Below are 24,082 nucleotides of genomic sequence, written 5' to 3'. Positions count from 1 at the left end.
TCAGCAATCATATTCAGATTACTCCTTGTTCACTTTTCGAGTTAGGACTGTTCAATTGAATGTGCTTATTTATGTTGATGATCTCAATATCTCCGGTAATGATATTTCCGCTGTGCAAAAGTTCAAGAACTATATGAGTCGTTGTTTTCATATGAAAGATTTGGGGAAGCTGAAATTTTTCTTGGGGATTGAAGTGGTAAGAAACTCAGATGGTATTTTCTTGTGTCAACGTAAGTATGCGTTGGATGTGATTTCTGAGGTCGGATTACTGGGTTCCAAGCCGGCTAAAACTCCTCTTGAACAAAATCACAAGCTAGCCCTTACTGAGAGCGATGATGTAGACAACCCTGCTCAGTATAGGCACCTAGTGGGTCAGCTTATTTATCTAACAATAACTCGACCTGAATTGTCTTACTGTGTGCATATTCTTGCACAGTTCATGCATCGGCCAAAGAAAGCTCATTGGGAGGCAGCTGTGAGAATTCTGCGTTATCTGAAAGGAAATCCAGGTCAGGGTATTATATTGCGTGCCAATTGTGATCTCAAATTGTCTGCTTACTGCGATTCTGCCTGGGCTAGTTGTCCTTTGACTAGACGATCTTTGACTGGTTACTTTGTTCTTTTAGGAGAATCTCCTATCTCGTGGAAGACTAAGAAGCAACGGACAGTGTCTCGCTCATCCGCTGAATCTGAATACAGGTCTATGACTACTACAGTTTGTGAACTTAAGTGGTTGAAAGGATTATTAGATTCTCTTGGTGTGGCACATTCTCAACCTATGCACTTGTATTGCGACAGTCAGGCAGCTTTACATATAGCCGCCAATCCTGTCTATCATGAGCGTACCAAGCATATTGAAGTGGACTGTCATTTTATTCGTAATGAGATACTTAATGGTAACATTCAAACAGATTACGTACGTAGTTCAATGCAGCCAGCTGATATCTTCATGAAGGAGTTGGGAAAGGATCAATTTAACTTTATTCTTCGCAAGTTGGGCATTCGAGATCCCCATGCTCCAACTTGAGGGGGGTATTGGAAAGGCAGCTGTGATCTGCATTTATTTAGGCTGTTTACTTAGAAAGTTTTGTGTGCATATCTTTTATTACTTTTTATTGTGTGGTCCTTGTATTTTTAGTAGTTTAGCCTAATTAGGAGTTTGTTTGATAGGTGTATCTTCTTGTATATATGTTACGTTTCTGTGGCAATGAAGAAGAGAATTCTCATTCCAAAATTCCTCAGTTCTTTTACAAAATGAAGGATATGCATGTGAATTCCACAAACTCTTTCATGCAGAACCAATCTAGAAGGATAAGAAGAAGAGAAGAAGACGTAGAAAGGGGCGCTAAAACTGGCAATACGTAGAATAATTTAGAGGGATAAGTGCATTAAAAGTCCTAAAACTTGTCACGAAAGTGCAATTAAGTCATAAAATTTCAAAAAGTGTAATTAAGTCATAAAACTTGTCACGAAAGTGCAATTGAATCCTAAAACTTTTAAAAAGTACAATCACGTCCTAAAACTTGTCATATTGATCCAATTAAGTCATTCATTTGATTGCACTTTTTGAAAGTTTTAGGACTAGATTGTACTTTCGTGACAAGTTTTAGAACTTGATTTCAATTTTTGAAAGTTTTAGGACTCAATTGCATATTATACTTACCCTGCATATTACTAATGAAGCAAGGAAGTTGAAGAGTTTGAACATATAACCAATTAATTCTACTTATGAATGAATATTGTGCACAGAACCCAAAAAAAAATTAGGAGTTAAGAGTTATAGTAGGACAAGAAAAAAAAAAGCCAGAAAATGAGAATTAAAGAAAGATCCACCTCTTTGGGGATCCTCATAGACCAAGGCAATACAGCCACTCAAACAGAAGTTACAATCTCTGATAGAGACAATCTTGTTTCTTTATATTTCTTTTTCGGGAAGATGGACTATCATCTTCTTCATCTTCGGGAAAATTTAAGCAGCTAGAACACTGGCAATCAAGATCCCAAAAACATTGGCCTGTGCATGGGTCTTTAAAGTAATGAATTGGCCATCCTTCAGAATCAAAGGATTTAATCAGTTCCTTGGGATTTGAATAGCAATCCTTTGATGGGTTGTCTGAGACACAAGGTTTGAAAGTGAGAATGGTGGGGAAAATAGAATTTTTCCACCTTCAGAAGTAGGAGCATTGGTACTAGTAACTTCTTCGGAAGTTGTGGTTGTTGTATCCTCTTCAGTTTGTAATTCAGAAGATTCTGCAGATTGTGGCTTTTGTTCACTAGCCATGAGGATGGTAGGATTAGCCTGTCTACTAAGGAAAGACTCTTGTGATTGCTCAACCAGGAAAAAGAAACATTTCAAAAAATATTCCATCCATCAGAAAAAAAAAAGGGGCAAATGGAAATCCCTCCGTAAGAGCAAGTGGCGCAAGATAGCGTACGATATGGGAAAAGAAAGAAGAAAGACATGTTTTATTTGCGGAAGAAAAGGGCATTTTGCAAAAAAATTGTCCTCAAGCAATGAAAAGAAGCATAAATCTTGTGGATTCTAACCACAGAAAGACTGGAATTTCCATAGAAGAGGATGATCTCGAGTCCCTCTTCTCCCTTGAAATTGAACCTTCAAGAAAAAAACTATTGTGCCGTCTAAACTTATTTAGACACCAGCGGTGATGAGGACTCAGACTCCGCAGGTGATGGAATATTTTTCTTTGAACAAGCCCTCTTTCCTTTAAACCATATGTTCCTCTCCAAATCTTCCCATCCAATTATGCAAACCCTATCTCTCTAATAGCACTCATAGATACTGGTGTTCAAATTCTCTGATTTACATTGATGACATCCTGCTTTATAGCGAGGATGAGAGATCTCACCGCAACCTTCTCTCCCGGTTTGCTGCCATAGTCAAGCAATATAGCATCGTCCTCTCTCAGAAAAAAAAAATGAAGGTTGCCCAAACAGAGGTAGAATTCTTGGGCATGCAGTTAAAAGATGGGGCATTCGAGCCTAGTGATCATATTGCCAAAGAATTGCTCAAATTTCCACATAATAATCTTTCTCATAAACAAGTCAAACAATTTCTTGGAATTGTCAATTACCTGAGAGAATTTGTTGCTAAAATCACCAGGTATATGTATCCTTTGCAGAAGATGTTAAAGAAAGATCCACCTCTTTGAGGATCCTCATAGACCAAGGTAATCCAGTCACTCAAACAAAAGTAACAATCTTTGCCCCTGCTGCAAATTCCCTCTGACAAGAAGAGAATTCTTCAAACTGATGCAAGTGATAAAAATTTGAGTAGCCATAACACTAACAGTCAAGATCCCAAAAACAATGGCCTATGCATGGGTCTTTAAAGTAATGAATTGGCCGTCCTTCAAAATCAAATGATTCAATTAGATCCTTGGGATCTGAACAGCAATCCTCTGATAGTTGTCTGAGACACGGTCTCAAAGTGAGAATGGTGGGGAATATAGAATTTTCCACCTTCTCATGAGAGTGATCAAATGTGATGACCACAGAACCATCTTTCCGTTTAGAAAACTTGGACTTAGTGGCTTGGATAGGAGCAGCATTCTTATGGAGTTTCTCGTAGTTGATCACCCATGTGTCTGGTAAGAGCTTAACCAACTTAGATCTAGAAATTTGTCTAGGAACATGAATGCAAAACGATGCCTGGTTGTTGTCCACAGAAATAAATAGAGAGACAATTTTAAGATGATTCTAGACACGATATATCATTTGGTAATGGAGGGTGGCTGCAATAGAATCAGGAGTTTGAGGTGCACCAGTTATTTCCAGTTGGACTTTAAGGACACTCAACTGGCGACGATAAGATAGTGCCAAGTTGAAATTGGGAAAAAGGGTCACAAAGACTGTGCCAGCATTTAGGGTGATTTCTACGGTCCGTATACAAGCATGTTGACACTCAAGGAACATGGTATCGAGGAAAGCCATGCGCGCAGCCACACGAAGACCCTTTCTGCCAGAGAATGTTAGAGCATGGCAAGCTGCTCCAAAATGGAGATAAGTATAACCCTGAGAATGCCACTGTTGCACAAACTCACGTGGTATCTGAAGATTAACAAAGTGCTCTTATATTTTCCGTAAAAAAAACGGATCTTAAATTAGCTTAAAGTATTGGGCTACCTAAATATTTGAAAAGGAGAGTTCATGATAAGGGCGTAAGCATTCCACGTGAATTGACCTGAACTCCTTTCAGGTGTTGACCAGGTCTAGACTGTTGGTTTCAATCAGTACTTCCACTTACTTCTATGGGGAAGTCAGTATCTTGTTGGCTCTAATGCACATGCAACTCCAATTAATCGCATTTGGAGCAGGACGGACTCGATTAGAAAAGTTAGGCGCACTGAAGAACTCGATTAGACACATAGTGTAACAGCCTGAATTTCGATGTAATTCCGGGATCAATAAATTGACCATATTTCGCATTTCATTTTAGTAAGTCTCGCCCAGAGCTGATCACTCTCGGGATACTAACCAATGGGGTACGGCTAACTAGGAAAATGGTACGTGGACCAGGGACCAGATCGTGAATTGGGCACCGATCTCGAGAAATGACGAGAGAATATTATGAACCAGTATGGACCGATCTTAGGAAAGGTAACGGATCTGGTTTGGCCAAGGCCAATGATGTACCATCGGATCGCAGGTGATTCTGCAAGACCGAAAGTACACGTGGCCAACCAGTCTTGAACTTGAACCGAGCGATCGTGACCTCTGGAACTATGATAATTTCTCATTCTCTCAATGATCGAGACCATTACGATATGGATAGCCCTAGGTCGATACGCGTAACTCCTAACAGCCGCCCGTTAGCGAGAGACCCTGAAATTGAAAGTTTAGCGAGTTTTGTTCACGGAATTGAGCCTGGATTTCGAGGTCAATTTTCGAAGGCTTAAGAGACTATTTTTGGGAATCTGACGTCATATTACGCTGGCCATACACGTTTGGGGTTAGTACGAGTGAAAATTAGAATTTCGGTCCGGGGGTGAGAAATTACGGTTTTGCCCCTGTAGGCACCGAGGCCGGATTCTGAGGCCGTTTGAGGTTATTTTTCGCGCCCAATGTCATTTTGGGGTGGCCACGCACATTTAGAGTGGTTTTGACCAAAAAGTGGAATATCAACAAAAATTGGAAAAATAATATTATTTTTTTTCCCAAAACTTTGCAGTCAGTTTTCGAGGACTTAAAAAGTGAATTTCGCGATTCCGACGCCATATTATGTTGGCCACGCACATATGGAACGCGTGTGTGCGAAAATTGGAATTTTGACCCGGGACCGAAAAATTACCAAAATACCCTTGGACCCATTTTTGGTAATTCCGAATTTTGGATTTAATTAGGGGACTAACCAAGGTGAGTTAGGGCTTAACTCAGGTCTGGTCAACCATGGTTAAGGACAAATGACCATTTCACCCTTGGATTAATGGATTAGATTGAATTCTAGCCCTTGGATCAAGGGCAAAATTGTCCATTAGCCCTAGATTTTGACACATGGATTCCACCCAACCAAACTTTGACTCATTTTGACCACTCTCTCTCTCTTTTCTTCCCATTTCACTCGGCAGAACCAGAACCCCCATTTTCTTCTTCTTCTTCTTCGTATTTTCTTCTTCCGTTTCTTGTTTCTGCTGGGTCTGGTACTGTTCACGCCGGAACAGTACCAGCCGGAGCTGTCCCCGCCCATTCAGCACCACCAGCAACCAGTTTTGCCCAAGACCAGCCACCATCAGCCCCTGTTTCGGCCTCAAACAGAACCGAACAGCAGCTAATCGTCGGTTCCGTCGTCGCCGTGACCGCCGGCTTGCACCCGGAACGCCGCCGTCGATCCTTACCGCTCGTCGGTGATCGACCGCCCGTTCCCGTCGTCCCGAATCGTTAATAGGCGAGTATAAACCCCTAAACTCTTAATTAGTTTAATTGTGCATTTTTAGGGGTTAATTAGGCCTAATTGAGGGTTAATTAGGTTTAATTGTGCGTGTGATGTTTTGTATGGGTCATTAGGATCTAATGAGATGTTTTAATGGTGGATTAAGGCCCAAGACAGCCCCTGTTCTGGTACTGTTCACTGAGTACCGAAATTGTGTATTTTTGTCTAAGTTTTGTACTAATTGAGTTCAATGGTTAATGACTTAGAATTAGACATTTTAGGGGCTAATTAAGCTTATTTGAAGCTTAAGTAAGTGTATTTGGTAGTTGGGTGATTAGGGTATGTGATTAGGCCTTAATGTGATTGTTTAAGTGTGAACTAGTGACTAAGGCTTAATCTGCCCTGGTACTGTTCATTAGTACCGAAATTGCACAAATTTGTCTAAGTGTGGCACTAATTGAGTTCAATGATTCAAGACTTGAAATTAGGCAATTCAAGTGTTATTTGGACTTAATTGAGGCCTAATTAAGTGTATTTGGTTGTTGGGTGATTGGAGTTTGAGATTAGAGCCTAATGAGGGTGTTTAATTGTGGTTTAGTGGACAAAATGTGTCCTCCCCTGGTACTGTTCATTGAGTACCGAATTTGTGCAATTTGTCCAAGTTGAGTACTTAGTTGAGTCATTGGTTGATGGCAAGGAATTAGGCATTTTTAGTGGTTATTTAGGACTTATATAAATCCTATCTATTGACCCCGTACCAATGAGAATGAGGACTAAGTCTAATTTGCCAAGGCGGGCCTTAGGCACATTACATTGAATTGTAATAAATGTGCGGAATCAATGTTGAATGGGTTGGGTGAGAACGGAAATAAATTGATTGTATTGAGGATGAGTTGAATGCGTCTAAATCGAGCATGAGTATGTTTGGTATATTAGTGTGGGAGATCGACCTTGAGTGCCTTGGCTTGTATTCATCTCTCGTGACATTGTGTGGCTGATTTTGTGGAGTGCGATTGGCCAATGATTGGTTTGAATTATGTGTTTGAATTGTGAATCGCACGTTGGGCCACACGGTATTAATTGGGCCAATTGAGCACATGCTGTGATATTGAGTGATTGGATTTCATTGGCGCTCGTGGTGCATTGCATTGCATAACATGGACACGCATTGTGTATGCCAAGAGTGTGGCATGTGGTGAAATTGTGCGAGAATGCGTGTCTGCCATGAGCATGTGATCACCTAAAATACCCTGAAGCGTTATACGCTGGGTTCAGATAATAATAAGTTGTGTGATCACCTAAGGACCTTCGGGTCGATACCGTCCTCATGCACTTTGAAGCAGGACGATGCCCGGTATGTCCGGAAGGCGACCATCCTCATGCACTTTGAAGCAGGCTCTGGTTCGCAAGGAGATCGGTGTTGCGCCTCATGCACTTTGAAGCAGGCTAGAGACACTGGGCCAGATCGGTTGCTGCGCCTCATGCACTTTGAAGCAGGCTAGACGCACCGGGCCGTGAAAAATTAATGACTCGAGTCGTAATAATGATGAATTGGGCAAGTGTGCCAGTGTGGGCCAGTGGGCCGGAGAAATGCGCATGACATGTCGACGACATTTGCATGCATGAACATGCACAGACTGGCATACGAAGGTGTGAGAATCAGTGCATGAGCATGTGATTGGCATACGGGTGATCATGCGTGCCACGTATGTGCCGTGATTATTATATGTTGATCCGTCTAACCTACAGGGTCTGAGAATGGTTTGATTATTGTCGTGTTGTGATTATAAATATTTGTTTCCGGTCAGGAGATTGCATGTTAGCCTAGCCTAGGTTTAGGGGGTCATACTCGCTGAGATTCGTCTCACGGTTGTATAAACCGAAACATTTTCAGACCCCATCCGTAGGATGCCGAGGACACCACCACTTTTTGGGATGCTGCATTTCATCCAGCGGTCGTTGAGCGTGCACCCCTGTGGAGACGGAGCAGATCGGAGAAGTGGCTGTTTGGTTATTCCTAGGAGTTGGTGTTTTATTTGAGTTGTTGGGAGCACTGTAAAAGAGTTTTAAAATAGCGATATAAGTATGTACATATTTTCTGCGTTGATCGTTGTTTATTGCTTGGCTATCCTTAGTCTCATGCGATTTATTGTATGGGTGTATATATTTATTTATATACGTGGCTTCCGTATGTGTTTGATCTCTGATTGGGCGTTGGGTCGGCAATGCTTCCTGGGAGCGTTGCACCATAATCAACCGTCGACGGGATGTTGCGTTCCGGTAGATTTCAGGGCGTGACACATAGTTTGAGAACTTAATAGGAAAAAAAAATGCAAAAGTTAAGGGATCAAAAAATGGACTTTCGCTAAACTAAGCAAACTTGAACATTACATTCCATATTGACATAAAGAGAGAAAAATGCAGATGTGCCAGCACTTTAGATGTCAGAACACTAGTGCATCCGTTGGCATTGCTGTATATATATGTCACCACGAGAAATACAGCCATACTAACGATCAAGCAGATATATTACGCTGGCTTTCCTAAAAACCAATGCAAACCTCTCCCTTTTTTAACAGAGCATCAAGAGGGTTCATTGTTCGCCTGGCCATCACAGCTCCTCGCTCTTCGAAGTTGGAATGAAAACGATGGTGCAATCGCATGTACCGGCTTATCCGAGACCCGGATAAGATTGTAAGACCAAGCCCCTAGAAGCGTCCCTGTCACCGGCCCGACCACATACACCCATAGTCCCTCGAAGTATTGACTGGCAAGTGCTGGTCCTATGGTCCTTGCTGGGTTCATAGATCCACCCGATATCGGTCTGCATATCACAGCTTAGTAACATATTCTTTTGTTCGAATCTTTTGGAGCATGTTTTTCCAGTGAAGTTGGATCATTTTGCTTAATTTCCGTATTAGAGAGAAAGCACAAAATGGGCAGAATTCAATTAGTATTAGAGGCAAGTAGTGGGGGATTACGATGTGAGCTAAACTTCAGCTATCGTCGTGACTAATTTATATACAACGGTCAGCCAATTACCTCGCAAAATTTCAATTTTTTTGCGGACCAAATTGCTGTTATTGAGTCCCTTCGATTTTTGGTATGGCTTTTTAGCACCTATAACAATGGTCAAGTAGCTAAGGTTCCCCAATCTTCCGGTGTTCAATTCAGTCTCTAGTTATGGGACAGCATGTCATATTATAAGATTCAACCTGCCAGAACACGGTACTTACTGTAGAGATTGCCCATTCAAGACTTATTATTCTTTGTTCTGGTTTTACCTAGCAATGCCTATCTTGCATCTGTTGTTTGCTTCGCAAATGCGATTAATAGATTCGACTTTACAGTACAGACAGTGATATTGTTTCTTACCCAGCCAATATAGATGTTATGCATACGGCGGAGCCAACTGCTATACCTGCGAGCTCTCCAATCTGCAATGGAAGTGGATTGATAAGAAAAGCTCTACAGTTTCAATTTTAGCTGCAAATAAAGCATTGTCGTGATACTAACAGCTTTGGTGTCGGTGGCCACAGCCGAAGTGACGAACATCATGGAAAACGTGACCACAATCTCCATGGTCAAGGCTTGGGCGTCTGACCCCGAAGGCGAAGTGGTACCGACATGTTTGATAGGATCGAGGAGCACGCGCAACGTGAATGCAGCGGAGACTGCTCCTAGTAGTTGAGCGGCAGCATAAAATGGGACCTGCAATACACATGAAAGTGCCAAACCAGTTAGTTGAGAAGTCAGTTCATTTTTGTTACTTGAAATTAAAACTAGATTTGTAATGGGCCAAAAGTGGCCGAATGAACTGAACTGGTACAAATGCAACACGTTTAGGACTGAATTGGTAATGAAAAAATGTTAGAGACTGAATTAGCACAATTGCATTAAGTTTAGAACTTTTTAGATAATTTTCCTTACAATCAAGGTACGGAGGAGAAAGCCCAAAGAAGTGCTCGATGTCATCAGATGGATTGACAATGCCAATTCCTTCCTCAATTAAGAGGAATGGATCCTATTGAATAAACACAACACCAGCACGTGAAGTAGTGTTGAAGTGGTCAAATTTCAGTTTTACATGTCTTCAATAATGTAGTAGTGGAGTCCTAGTTTGTAGGAGTTTGTTTCTACACGTTTTAGTTGGTGGGATATGTTAGTGGGTCTTTGTTATTGTTATCCTGTTGTTATTTTCTTGCTGAGTAGTTTTTAATGTTATGCCTATTCAATAGGCTTGTGATCTGTTGAATTGAATGTATGTGAGTTTTTCAACGGCAATTGTTTGTGTGTCCTCTTCTACTCTTTGCTCTCTTTAGAGGTTATTGAACCATACTTGCCGCTTGTTCTTTTTCAATAATCCGGTATCAGAGCCAGGTTCTGGGTATTTTGTGAGCATCTCTACTGCCAAGATGGGTGATCTTCAAGTCGTTGGCAGAATCAAGAAGCTCAGCAACCAAAACTACAATTCTTGGTCCACTTGCATGATGTCTTATATGCAGGGCCAGGATTTGTGGGAGGTTGTCAATGGAAACGATGTGAGACAACCAGAGGCTGAAGATGCGAATGGGACATTGCGGAAGTGGAAGATTAAAGCAGGCAAAGCCATGTTCGTTTTGAAGACGACAGTTGAAGAGGATGTGCTGGAGCATATCCGAAATGCGGAAACTCCCAAAGAAGCTTGGGATACGTTCGCCAAGCTGTTCTCTAAGAAGAACGATATGAAGCTCCAACTCTTAGAAAGTGAGTTGTTGTCGATGGCGCAACGCGACATGATGGTCGCTCAGTACTTCCACAAAGTGAAGACGTTATGCTGAGAGATTACTGAATTGGATCCGGAGGCTCCGATTGGCGATACCAGGATGAAGCGGATGATCATCCATGGTTTGAAGCCAGAATTCAGGAGTTTTGTTGCTGCCATACAAGGATGGCAAACTCAGCCGTCGCTTGTCGAATTCAAAAACTTGCTAGCTGGTCAAGAAGCATTAGCTAAGCAAATGGGAGGAGTCTCGTTGAAGAATGAAGAAGAGGCACTCTATGCCAACAAAGGCAAGTGGAATTCCAAGCGGCATGCCGACGGTGGATCCAAAAAGAACGATGACAAGGCGAGAAGTCATCAAGATGAAGGGAGCGTTCATGCATGGAAAGATTCTAAGAACCATGGCAATGGCCAAAAGTTTGAAGGGAAGTGCTACAACTGTAATAAGAAAGGTCATATGGCAAAAGATTGCTGGTCAAAAAAGAAGGCCATCGAGAGTAATGCTGCTACTTCAAAAAACGAAGATGAATGGGATGCTGAGGCTTTCTTTGCTGTAGATAAGGAGGAGCTATCCCTTACAGCAACAACATTCAGTTAAATCGATTATGAGAATGATTGGATCGTTGACTCGGGCTGCTCAAACCATATGACCGGTGATAAAGAAAAGTTGCAGAACTTGTCGGAGTACAAGGGAAGTCGGGTGGTGGTGACTGCGAATAACTCAAAGTTACCGATAGCCCACATCGGTAATACGGCCGTCTCTCCCCAATGTAGCGATGCCGAGGTGTCACTCCAAAATGTCTATCATGTTCCAGATGCGAAGATATATCGAGACCTTGAGATTACAGAAGAGCCGGTAATGAAGGGACGAAAAATGGAGTCTGTCTACGTGATATCTGCGGAAACCGCATATGTAGACAAGACGAGAAGGAATGAGACGGCAAACTTATGGCACATGCGGCTAAGTCACGTTAGCTATTCCAAGCTAGATGTGATGATGAAGAAGTTGATGTTGAAGGGACTTCCACAACTTGAAGTGAGAACAGACATTATATGTGCAGGCTGTCAGTATGGAAAAGCGCACCAATTGCCGTATGAAGAGTCCAAATTTAAAACGAATGAACCATTAGAGTTGATACACTCTGATGTGTTTGGACCAATTAAGCAAGCCTCCGTTGGTGGGATGAAGTATATGGTGACCTTCATTAACGACTTCTCGAGGTACGTGTGGGTTTACTTTATGAAGGAAAAATCTGAAACTCTTTCAAAATTCACAAAGTTCAAGAAGGTAGCGGAAGCGGAGGTTGGTAAAAGAGTCCATTGTCTACGCACCGACAATGGGGGAGAGTACATCTCAAATGAGTTCACAGATTTCCTTCAGGAGTGCAGAATACGCCATCAGTTCACATGTGCTAGCACTCCGCAGCAAAACGGGGTGTCAGAAAGGAAAAACAGGCATCTAGCAGAAGTTTGTCGAAGTATGCTTCATTCAAAGAATGTTCCGGGACGGTTTTGGGCGGAAGCGATGAAGACTGCGGCCTTCGTGACCAAGAGGCTTCCTCAACAAAGGTTATGCTTTTGTTCACCTTTTGAAAAAATATGGAACATGAAGCCTGCTGTTGGTCATTTTCGAGTTTTTGGATGCGTGTGCTATGTATTTGTAACTGACTAGTTACGTAGTAAGATGGAGAAAAAGGCTGTTAGGTGTATCTTTGTAGGATACGACAGTCAAAGAAAAGGGTGGCGATGTTGCGATCCAACAACCGGGAAATGCTACACATCTCGGAATGTGGTGTTTGATGAAGCTTCCTCATAGTGGTCCTCGAACAAGGAAGTACTACCGGACTCGGATGTTTTTAAGGAAATGTTAGAAATTTCTCAATTCCAGTTGAGTTCAAGTGAAACAAAGGTTGCAGACGACGATGTAGATGTTGAAGAAGGCATAACTCAAAATCCTTGGCAAACAGGTGTATACCAAAGGCCAAGCGAAGAAGATGAGCCAAGTGGAGCAAGTACACCAACTGCACTTAGAAGGTCAACAAGCGCCCGAAAGCCAAATCCTAAGTATGCTAATGCCGCCATAGTAGAAGAGGCAGATGCAAAAGAGCCTGAGACATTTGAGGAAGCGTCTTAGAGTTCGGAATGGATTAAGGCTATGGAAGAGAAAATTGCTTCATTAGAGCGAAATCAGACTTGGGAGCTCATACCAAAGCCAAGAGATGTGAAGCCTATTTCTTGCAAATGGATGTACAAGATAAAGCGCCGCACAGATGGATCAATAGAGAGGCACAAAGCTCGTCTGGTAGCTCGAGGGTTCTCTCAACAATATGGACTAGACTATGATGAAATGTTTAGTCCAGTTGCGAAGTTTACAACTGTGCGAGTCCTACTGGCACTTGCAGCAAGCAAAAGTTGGAACTTGTGGCAAATGGACGTGAAAAATGCATTTTTGCATGGGGAGCTAGATCGGGAGATCTACATGAGCCAACCAATGGGCTTTCAGAATCAAGATCATCCTGAGTTTGTGTGTAAGCTCCGGAAGGCTCTCTATGGGCTAAAACAAGCACCGAGGGCTCGGTATGTTGGTGTGATGAGTCGCTACATGCAAAATCCAAAGAAGACTCATTTGGAATCAGTTCGTCGAATCTTGAGATATGTGAAGAGCACGCTTGGCTATGGTATTATGTACAAGAAAGGTGGAGATTGCAGACTAGTTGGCTACTGTGATGCCGACTATGCAGGTGACCATGATTCCCGGCGTTCAACTACCGGATATGTCTTCATGCTTGGGTCCGGGGTAATTTCTTGGTGTAGTAAAAGACAACCAACGGTGTCTTTGTCAACCAAGGAAGCAGAATACCGAGCAGCAGCGATGGCAGCTCAAGAAAGCACTTGGCTTATGCAATTATTGAAAGACTTGCATCAACCAACAGAGTATGGTGTCTCTTTGTACTGCGACAACTTGTCGGCAATACGTTTGGCGGAGAATCCAGTTTTTCACACAAGAACTAAGCATGTGGAGGTGCATCATCATTTTATCAGAGATAAAGTCTTGCAAGAAGAAATTGAGTTGGAGCATGTCAAAACAGAAAACCAAGTTGCAAATTTGTTTACAAAAAGCTTGAGTAGCAACAAGTTCAAAAGTTTCTGTCATCAGCTCGGTATGGTGAAAAGAGTAGAAGCTGGTGTTGAGAGGGAGTATTGAATAAACACAACACCAGCACGTGAAGTAGTGTTGAAGTGGTCAAATTTCAGTTTTACATGTCTTCAATAATGTAGTAGTGGAGTCCCAATTTGTAGGGGTTTGTTTCTACACGTTTTAGTTAGTGGGATATTTTAGTGGGTCTTTATTATTGTTATCCTGTTGTTATTTTCTTGCTGAGTAGTTTTTGATGTTATGCCTATTCAATAGGCTTGTGATCTGTTGAATTGAATGTACGTGAGTTTTTCAGCAGCAATTTTTTGGGTGTGTCCTCTTCTACTCTTTGCTCTCTTTAGAGGTTATTGAACCATACTTACCGCTTGTTCTTTTTCAACAGATCCAACCATGAGGCCACTCATAGCTTTTTTGGTTGGTCAGAGTCGAGCCATTGGAGGGGGGGGGGGGGGGACTCTGACCATTAGGAGACTTCTCGAGTGAAGTCTCCTATCCAACTGCATTTATATTATACAGCCTATCGTTACTATATTACTATGTTGATGTAACTCCGATAATAACATTCTCTCTAGTTTAATCTTGTGTCGGCATCGGGTCGCTCTCGCTCTTCTGTCCCTTTTGATGTTAACGAAAATGTATAATCAATCGCGAATGTGACTTCTTCTGGCTAATTAAAAATGCTACTCTTCCTTTCCTATTCAAACTCACCTAATCTCCCATTGGCTTCTACTCATTTAAAACCTTACAATGATTTGAGTTCTTTATAATATCCTCTGCTCCCACACCGGCACAGGTGACATCACTTCGTGTCGTTTCCTACAATAATTTGTGTCGCACACCGCATCATTTTCTGTGCCACATATATTAATTTCCCCTTCTATCAATTATCCCAATTCGTTCCAAAGTGACAGGAAATACACCTGCATTCAATCCATAGATCAGCATCGGGCAAAACCGACACATGGGCGTCTAAGTCCATGCCTTTCCATCATTTTCTTTTGGGTTGGAATACTTTTCCAACTTTAACTCATCCAAATCCAACATTAGAATTTGCAGGATCGTACTTGCTGTTTTGAGTGAAGACCAAGTGATGACCTGGGTCCGTGGCGCCCGTACTTAGATTTTGACGGCCTAGAGCGTCGATCTCGAGACCAGATCTCGGGTCCCCATGGCCCAGACCAAGGACCCAGGTGCCAGACCTGGTTCTCTAATAGCCCAAATGCGAGTCCCTATGTTCGAACCTAGATCCCCTGTGCTGTACTCGGTGTTTTTCCTTAAAGTTGTGTTGCCTTTCATGTTCTTCCGTATCCGAAAATTACATCTATCTTATTTGCAAAAAATCACTCAACACATAAAAGAAAAAGATATATAACAATGTTCATAACATAATATTTTTTTCAATTTCAGACGCAATTAATTCTATTGCACTTAATTCCTACTTCATGACCACTTCAATGGGAACAGCATCTAGTTTTAAAATCATGGGTCCCAAAGATCGACTTTTGCTGAAGTGTTCTTTCCGCAGCTTTTTCTTACCTGGTTCCATGGGAAGTGTCGGACGGCGGCAAAAGCGAGGGTGACGGCAGGGTTCATGTGGGCCCCAGAGACGTGGCCCACCGCATAGATCATGACGGTCACCACCAGCCCTCCCGCCACCGACGCCCCCAGCCTCGACACCCTGCGCTCGTCGCTCGCGCTCAGCGCCGCCGACCCGCACGTCACGAACACCAGCAGATACGTCGCTATTATCTCGGCCACCACCTGCAGTACATACGCGTCCTTCGCAAGTTTAATCATGCGCGAAGTGTTATCCCTAACTACACAAGCAAACGCATGTAGCTTTTGGGGCAACGAGTGGCCACAAATTCAGACGAAACGGGAAAACCACAGCAAAGAAGCAGCGGAGGAGGAGGTGGAGGAGGAAGAAGGTGGAAACTTCACCTTTCTGTGGAAACCAGGAGGGTAGTGTTTCCCATACAATCTCTTTAAGGGAAGAACACTTCGTTCAAGTGCCGACCTCAGGTTTCGAACCGCGAGCAGCTCGTTGTTGGAGACGTTGAGCTCAGGATCTTGCGTCGCCATTCTTTTGTCCGAGGAATGGCCAGACAAGTTTAAGAAGAGGCTTTTGGGCGAAAAGGAGGAGAGTTCTTGGCTATTTATGATGACTTATGAGCCCCACCTTTCTTGTACCCTCTTCCTCTTTTATCTCCGAAATCTTTTGAGATACTTCTTTGATAGAGCTGTGTGGACATGCCACTACTCGTTTAACTTATAAAGCATCTTTTACTTGTGTAAAAGTAACAAATATTGCTAAACCAATCAAAGACTCGAATCGCTCAAACATTCTTAGCCAGTATTTCCCACCCCCTAATTACACTCAATAACTCATGCAGTGTTTAACTCCATAATTCCTCACGAAATAATCTCTTTATCTCACAAAGAAATTATACACATATCTTACCACAAGATTTAAACACCTACAATGCTAAGAATATTGGTGTAATTCTATGAAGAAATCCTCTGCCAAGCACTCGTCAAAACGGCGCTTCCTTTGGAGCACTCACGGCACACCCCGGCGGCTTCGCCAGATGAAATCTAAGAATATATAAAGATATAAATCACAAATAACCCAAACCGAGTTCTGCAGGAACCGTATCTTTTATTTCTTCAAATTCTTTCTCTGACATGTTGACCGAGTCAAAGTCCAAAATCAAATTTCATTTTGGACTTTCCTGTCAGAGAACATAGACTTCAATTTATGTGCGGAAATTGTTGTGTGCTTCAACGAACTTGTATTCAAACACAAGGTTCAAGATTAATTATCCATTATTGAAAGTCACTTCAACGCAGAAACAATTTCTGTATTTTTCCGCAATCTTTATTCGGATCGGATTATATACTATGGGCTTAAACTCGAGACATATTTTAACATGATTTCCCATTTTGGTAAGAATGAGATTACTTTCCTTAAACCACCCAACAAATAAAAACTAACCATAATTTTCATGAAGTTTTAGTGAAACAAACGCATCTGCAAAGTAGTCCATGTCTCGTATAAATAGTTAGTACAGTCGACCCGACCTGGTAACTGTCTCTACAATAGACAAAACAAAGACTTTGTCAAGTCCTTTGCATATACGATGAGTTTTTAAATACTGGAGTTTGGTTTATGTTTGTTATGGTCCGAGTGCGTGTTAGGGAAAAAGTTACTAAGTTCTAGAAAAAGAACATGGAAGCACATTCATCATTTTCAGGTTTGGCAGGTACACCTTCGCCTTTGCAATTTCGAAGACCATACCATCCTTTGATATTTTAAGACGCGAAAGGCTTGTGCAGACTTCACTATCATACCAACATTCTTTTCTTCTCTTTTCGTTTTGGGACACTATTATATAGATATCTTTGGACATGCAGAACAGAACCCCAAACTCTTCCAAGTATGAACTGTTGTTCTCTACAGTCTATCAGCTTTTGCTGTATGGCTTCAATAGGCACATGTTGTGCAGGTTGTAGTGAAATACGGTCATGAAAAATGGAATTTTTATGAAAAATATCGGGGACCTGATCGTGGTGAGGACAGGAGAAGGTCCCCCATCCACCAAACGCTTCAGAGGGCGCGAAAGTTTTGCTATGGACAATATGTTGATCGGTCCAAGGATTGTGGGGTCGAGGAGGGACGAGAGAATAAAAAGGTTGGGGCTTAGAGAGACCCTTTTGGAGGGTTGCGGTTCACGAACTTGCGATGGGGAATATTGATCTTCCCATCCAATTATGCAAACCCTATCTCTCTAATAGCACTCATAGATACTGGTGTTCAAATTCTCTGATTTACATTGATGACATCCTGCTTTATAGCGAGGATGAGAGATCTCACCGCAACCTTCTCTCCCGGTTTGCTGCCATAGTCAAGCAATATAGCATCGTCCTCTCTCAGAAAAAAAAAAAATGAAGGTTGCCCAAACAGAGGTAGAATTCTTGGGCATGCAGTTAAAAGATGGGGCATTCGAGCCTAGTGATCATATTGCCAAAGAATTGCTCAAATTTCCATATAAGAAGCTTTCTCACAAACAAGTCAAACAATTTCTTGGAATTGTCAATTACCTGAGAGAATTTGTTGCTAAAATCACCAGGTATATGTATCCTTTGCGGAAGATGTTAAAGAAAGATCCACCTCTTTGAGGATCCTCACAGACCAAGGTAATCCAGTCACTCAAACAAAAGTTACAATCTTTGCCCCTGCTGCAAATTCCCTCTGACAAGAAGAGAATTCTTCAAACTGATGCAAGTGATAAAAATTTGAGTAGCCATAACACTAACAGTCAAGATCCCAAAAACAATGGCCTATGCATGGGTCTTTAAAGTAATGAATTGGCCGTCCTTCAAAATCAAATGATTCAATTAGATCCTTGGGATCTGAACAGCAATCCTCTGATAGTTGTCTGAGACACGGTCTCAAAGTGAGAATGGTGGGGAATATAGAATTTTCCACCTTCTCATGAGAGTGATCAAATGTGATGACCACAGAACCATCTTTCCTTTTAGAAAACTTGGACTTAGTGGCTTGGATAGGAGCAGCATTCTTATGGAGTTTCTCGTAGTTGATCACCCATGTGTCTGGTAAGAGCTTAACCAACTTAGATCTAGAAATTTGTCTAGGAACATGAATGCAAAACGATGCCTGGTTGTTGTCCACAGAAATAAATAGAGAGACAATTTTAAGATGATTCTAGACACGATATATCATTTGGTAATGGAGGGTGGCTGCAATAGAATCAGGAGTTTGAGGTGCACCAGTTATTTCCAGTTGGACTTTAAGGACACTCAACTGGCGACGATAAGACAGTGCCAAGTTGAAATTGGGAAAAAGGGTCACAAAGACTGTGCCAGCATTTAGGGTGATTTCTACGGTCCGTATACAAGCATGTTGACACTCAAGGAACTTGGTATCGAGGAGAGCCATGCGCGCAGCCACACGAAGACCCTTTCTGCCAGAGAATGTTAGAGCATGGCAAACTGCTCCAAAATGGAGATAAGTATAACCCTGAGAATGCCACTGTTGCACAAACTCGCGTGGTATCTGAAGATTAACAAAGTGCTCTTATATTTTCCGTAAAAAAAACGGATCTTAAATTAGCTTAAAGTATTGGGCTACCTAAATATTTGAAAAGGAGAGTTCACGATAAGGGCGTAAGCATTCCACGTGAATTGACCTGAACTCCTTTAAGGTGTTGACCAGGTCTAGACTGTTGGTTTCAATCAGTACTTCCACTTATTTCTATGGGGAAGTCAGTGTCTTGTTGGCTCTAATGCACATGCAACTCCAATTAATCGCATTTGGAGCAGGAGGGACTCGATTAGAAAAGTTAGGCGCACTGAAGAACTCGATTAGACACATAGTTTGAGAACTTAATAGGGAAAAAAATGCAAAAGTTAAGGGATCGAAAAATGGACTTTCGCTTAACTAAGCAAACTTGAACATTACATTCCATATTGACATAAAGAGAGAAAAATGCAGATGTGCCAGCACTTTAGATGTCAGAACACTAGTGCATCCGTTGGCATTGCTGTATATATATGTCACCACGAGAAATACAGCCATACTAAGGATCAAGCAGATGTATTACGCTGGCTTTCCTAAAAACCAATGCAAACCTCTCCCTTTTTTAACAGAGCATCAAGAGGGTTCATTGATCGCCTGGCCATCGCAGCTCCTCGTTCTTCGAAGTTGGAATGAAAACGACGGTGCAATCGCATGTACCGGCTTATCCGAGACCCGGATAAGATTGTAAGACCAAGCCCCTAGAAGAGTCCCTGTCACCGGCCCGACCACATACACCCATAGTCCCTCGAAGTATTGACTGGCAAGTGCTGGTCCTATGGTCCTTGCTGGGTTCATAGATCCACCCGATATCGGTCTGCATATCACAGCTTAGCAACATATTCTTTTGTTCGAATCTTTTGGAGCATGTTTTTCCAGTGAAGTTGGATCATTTTGCTTAATTTCCGTATTAGAGAGAAAGCACAAAATGGGCAGAATTCAATTAGTATTAGAGGCAAGTAGTGGGGGATTACGATGTGAGCTAAACTTCAGCTATCGTCGTGACTAATTTATATACAACGGTCAGCCAATTACCTCGCAAAATTTCAATTTTTTTGCGGACCAAATTGCTGTTATTGAGTCCCTTCGATTTTTGGTATGGCTTTTTAGCACCTATAACAATGGTCAAGTAGCTAAGGTTCCCCAATCTTCCGGTGTTCAATTCAGTCTCTAGTTATGGGACAGCATGTCATATTATAAGATTCAACCTGCCAGAACACAGTACTTACTGTAGAGATTGCCCATTCAAGACTTATTATTCTTTGTTCTGGTTTTACCTAGCAATGCCTATCTTGCATCTGTTGTTTGCTTCGCAAATGCGATTAATAGATTCGACTTTACAGTACAGACAGTGATATTGTTTCTTACCCAGCCAATATAGATGTTATGCATACGGCGGAGCCAACTGCTATACCTGCGAGCTCTCCAATCTGCAATGGAAGTGGATTGATAAGAAAAGCTCTACAGTTTCAATTTTAGCTGCAAATAAAGCATTGTCGTGATACTAACAGCTTTGGTGTCGGTGGCCACAGCCGAAGTGACGAACATCATGGAAAACGTGACCACAATCTCCATGGTCAAGGCTTGGGCGTCTGACCCCGAAGGCGAAGTGGTACCGACATGTTTGATAGGATCGAGGAGCACGCGCAACGTGAATGCAGCGGAGACTGCTCCTAGTAGTTGAGCGGCAGCATAAAATGGGACCTGCAATACACATGAAAGTGCCAAACCAGTTAGTTGAGAAGTCAGTTCATTTTTGTTACTTGAAATTAAAACTAGATTTGTAATGGGCCAAAAGTGGCCGAATGAACTGAACTGGCACAAATGCAAAACGTTTTGGACCGAATTGGTAATGAAAAAAATGTTAGAGACTGAATTAGCACAATTGCATTAAGTTTAGAACTTTTTAGATAATTTTCCTTACAATCAAGGTACGAAGGAGAAAGCCCAAAGAAGTGCTCGATGTCATCAGATGGATTGACAATGCCAATTCCTTCCTCAATTAAGAGGAATGGACCCAACCATGAGGCCACTCATAGCTTTTTTGGTTGGTCAGAGTCGGCCATTTGGGGGAGGGGGGGGCTCTGACCATTAGGAGACTTCTCGAGTGAAGTCTCCTATCCAATTGCATTTATATTATACAGCCTATCGTTACTATATTACTATGTTGATGTAACTCCGATAATAACATTCTCTCTAGTTTAATCTTGTCTCGGCATCGGGTCGCTCTCGCTCTTCTGTCCCTTTTGATGTTAACGAAAATGTATGACCAGTCGCGAATGTGACTTCTTCTGGCTAATTAACAATGCTACTCTTCCTTACGTATTCAAACTCACCTAATTTCCCATTAATTGGCTTCTACTCATTTAAAACCCTACAATGACTTGAGTTCTTTATAATATCCTTTGCTCCCACACCGGCACAGGTGACATCACTTCGTGCTGTCTCCTACAATAATTTGTGTCGCACACCGCATCATTTTCTGTGCCACATATATTAATTTCCCCTTCTATCAATTATCCCAATTCGTTCCAAAGTGACAGGAAATACACCTGCATTCAATCCATAGATCAGCATCGGGCAAAACCGACACATGGGCGTCTAAGTCCATGCCTTTCCATCATTTTCTACAGCCTTTCCATTAGGAGACTTCTCGAGTGAAGTCTCCTATCCAATTGCATTTATATTATACAGTCTATCGTTACTATATTACTATGTTGATGTAACTCCGATAATAACATTCTCTCTAGTTTAATCTTGTCTCGGCATCGGGTCGCTCTCGCTCTTCTGTCCCTTTTGATGTTAACGAAAATGTATGACCAGTCGCGAATGTGACTTCTTCTGGCTAATTAACAATGCTACTCTTCCTTACGTATTCAAACTCACCTAATCCCCCATTAATTGGCTTCTACTCATTTAAAACCCTACAATGACTTGAGTTCTTTATAATATCCTTTGCTCCCACACCGGCACAGGTGACATCACTTCGTGCCGTCTCCTACAATAATTTGTGTCGCACACCGCATCATTTTCTGTGCCACATATATTAATTTCCCCTTCTATCAATTATCCCAATTCGTTCCAAAGTGAGAGGAAATACACCTGCATTCAATCCATAGATCAGCATCGGGCAAAACCGACACATGGGCGTCTAAGTCCATGCCTTTCCATCATTTTCTTTTGGGTTGGAATACTTTTCCGACTTTAACTCGGGCTATGTTGAAGTGGAAGGCCAAGTGATGACCCGGGTCCAAATCCAACATTAGAATTTGCAGGATCGTACTTGCTGTTTTGAGTGAAGACCAAGTGATGACCTGGGTTCGTGGTGCCCGAACTTAGATTTCGATGGCCTAGAGCATCGATCCCGAGGCCAGATCTCGGGTCCCCATGGCCCAGATCAAGGACCCAGGTGCCAGACGTGGTTCTGTAATAGCCCAAATGCGAGTCCCTATGTCCGAACCTAGATCCCCTGTGCTGTACTCGGTGTTTTTCCTTAAAGTTGTGTTGCCTTTCATGTTCTTCCGTATCCGAAAATTACATCTCTCTTATTTGCAAAAAATCACTCAACACATAAAAGAAAAAGATATATAACAATGTTCATAACATAATATGTTTTTCAATTTCAGACGCAGTTAATTCTATTGCACTTAATTCCTATTTCATGACCACTTCAATGGGAACAGCATCTAGTTTTAAAATCATGGGTCCCAAAGATAAAGGTGAAGTCAATTCTCTAAATGGGAACATTTGTCGCACTCCCTCCCAAGTAGAAAGCTTGTGATGCAAATTTATACCTAGGCAAAGTGCATTTGCAAATAGTCACTGCTTAACTAAATATTCCTCTTAAAGACTTGATGCCAAAAGCTCGAAAGAGCCGCATGGCATGAATCCACGAGTTTGAAATGCGTCCAAAACACAGGAAAAGCTGTAGCGATCGTGTTCTTTGAATGAGGCAAAAGCCAAGAGTGTGACGAGGACGATGAGAAAAATGCATGGCATAGGGATTATAGGAGGATCGACTTTTGCTGAAGTGTTCTTTCCGCAGCTTTTTCTTACCTGGTTCCATGGGAAGTGTCGGACGGCGGCAAAAGCGAGGGTGACGGCAGGGTTCATGTGGGCCCCGGAGACGTGGCCCACCGCATAGATCATGACGGTCACCACCAGCCCTCCCGCCACCGACGCCCCCAGCCTCGACACCCTGCGCTCGTCGCTCGCGCTCAGCGCCGCCGACCCGCACGTCACGAACACCAGCAGATACGTCGCTATTATCTCGGCCACCACCTGCAGTACATACGCGTCCTTCGCAAGTTTAATCATGCGCGAAGTGTTATCCCTAACTACACAAGCAAACGCATGTAGCTTTTGGGGCAACGAGTGGCCACAAATTCAGACGAAACGGGAAAACCACAGCAAAGAAGCAGCGGAGGAGGAGGTGGAGGAGGAAGAAGATGGAAACTTCACCTTTCTGCGGAAACCAGGAGGGTAGTGTTTCCCATACAATCTCTTTAAGGGAAGAACACTTCGTTCAAGTGCCGACCTCAGGTTTCGAACCGCGAGCAGCTCGTTGTTGGAGACGTTGAGCTCAGGATCTTGCGTCGCCATTCTTTTGTCCGAGGAATGACCAGACAAGTTTAAGAAGAGGCTTTTGGGCGAAAAGGAGGAGAGTTCTTGGCTATTTATGATGACTTATGTGCCCCTCCTTTCTTGTACCCTCTTCCTCTTTTATCTCCGAATCTTTTGAGATACTTCTTTGATAGAGTTGTGTGGACGTGCCACTACTCGTTTAACTTATAAAGCAACTTTTACTTGTGTAAAAGTAACAAATATTGCTAAACCAATCAAAGACTCGAATCGCTCAAACATTCTTAATCATTGTTTCCCATCCCCTAATTGCACTCAAGAACTCATGCAGTGTTTAACTCCACAATTCCTCACGAAATAATCTCTTAGTCTCACAAAAGAATTACACACATATCTTACCACAAGATTTAAACACCTTCAATACTAAGATTATTGGTGTAATTCTACGAAGAAATCCTCTGCCAAGCACTCGTCAAAACGGCGCTTCCTTTGGAGCACTCACGGCACACCCCGGCGGCTTCGCCAAATGAAATCTAAGAATATATAAAGATATAAATCACAAATAACCCAAACCGAGTTCTGCAGGAACGTATCTTT

The 24,082-nt window shown here is 42.3% G+C and overlaps 2 protein-coding genes across 2 annotated transcripts; both read right to left on the bottom strand.

Moving 5' to 3' along the window:
• Positions 1 to 8,261: 8,261 nt before the first annotated feature.
• Positions 8,262 to 15,994, bottom strand: LOC130138583 (aquaporin NIP2-1-like). The gene is made up of 5 exons (XM_056312996.1): positions 15,748 to 15,994; positions 15,343 to 15,567; positions 9,404 to 9,598; positions 9,263 to 9,324; positions 8,262 to 8,711 (listed from the first exon to the last, which is right to left on the bottom strand). The coding sequence occupies exons 1-5, from the start codon at positions 15,886 to 15,888 to the stop codon at positions 8,471 to 8,473; spliced, it is 864 nt and encodes a 287-aa protein (XP_056168971.1). The 5' UTR covers positions 15,889 to 15,994; the 3' UTR covers positions 8,262 to 8,470.
• A 3,269-nt stretch (positions 15,995 to 19,263) lies between these two features.
• LOC130138582 (aquaporin NIP2-1-like) lies at positions 19,264 to 23,645 on the bottom strand. The gene is made up of 5 exons (XM_056312995.1): positions 23,366 to 23,645; positions 22,961 to 23,185; positions 20,414 to 20,608; positions 20,273 to 20,334; positions 19,264 to 19,721 (listed from the first exon to the last, which is right to left on the bottom strand). Exons 1-5 carry the CDS (start codon positions 23,504 to 23,506, stop codon positions 19,481 to 19,483), a joined length of 864 nt encoding a protein of 287 aa, XP_056168970.1. The 5' UTR covers positions 23,507 to 23,645; the 3' UTR covers positions 19,264 to 19,480.
• Positions 23,646 to 24,082: the final 437 nt, after the last annotated feature.

Source organism: Syzygium oleosum, unplaced genomic scaffold, assembly GCF_021117445.2.
Source record: "Syzygium oleosum isolate NSW1041296 unplaced genomic scaffold, Sole_v2.1 Sole_v2.07, whole genome shotgun sequence".
Taxonomy (NCBI): domain Eukaryota; kingdom Viridiplantae; phylum Streptophyta; class Magnoliopsida; order Myrtales; family Myrtaceae; genus Syzygium; species Syzygium oleosum.
This window is presented reverse-complemented; position numbering and strand designations above follow the sequence as displayed.

Bases quoted from the DNA above. Each gene is read 5' to 3' on its own strand.
- LOC130138583 (XM_056312996.1), bottom strand. From the start codon at position 15,888: ATGGCGACGCAAGATCCTGAGCTCAACGTCTCCAACAACGAGCTGCTC. The intron at 9,599-15,342 runs GTAAGAAAAAGC...TGTGTATTGCAG, and splicing joins GACACTTCCCATGGAACCAG to GTCCCATTTTATGCTGCCGC. The intron at 8,712-9,262 runs GTAAGAAACAAT...TGTGATATGCAG, and splicing joins ATAACATCTATATTGGCTGG to ACCGATATCGGGTGGATCTA.
- LOC130138582 (XM_056312995.1), bottom strand. From the start codon at position 23,506: ATGGCGACGCAAGATCCTGAGCTCAACGTCTCCAACAACGAGCTGCTC. The intron at 20,609-22,960 runs GTAAGAAAAAGC...TGTGTATTGCAG, and splicing joins GACACTTCCCATGGAACCAG to GTCCCATTTTATGCTGCCGC. The intron at 20,335-20,413 runs GTTAGTATCACG...CTTCCATTGCAG, and splicing joins TGGCCACCGACACCAAAGCT to ATTGGAGAGCTCGCAGGTAT.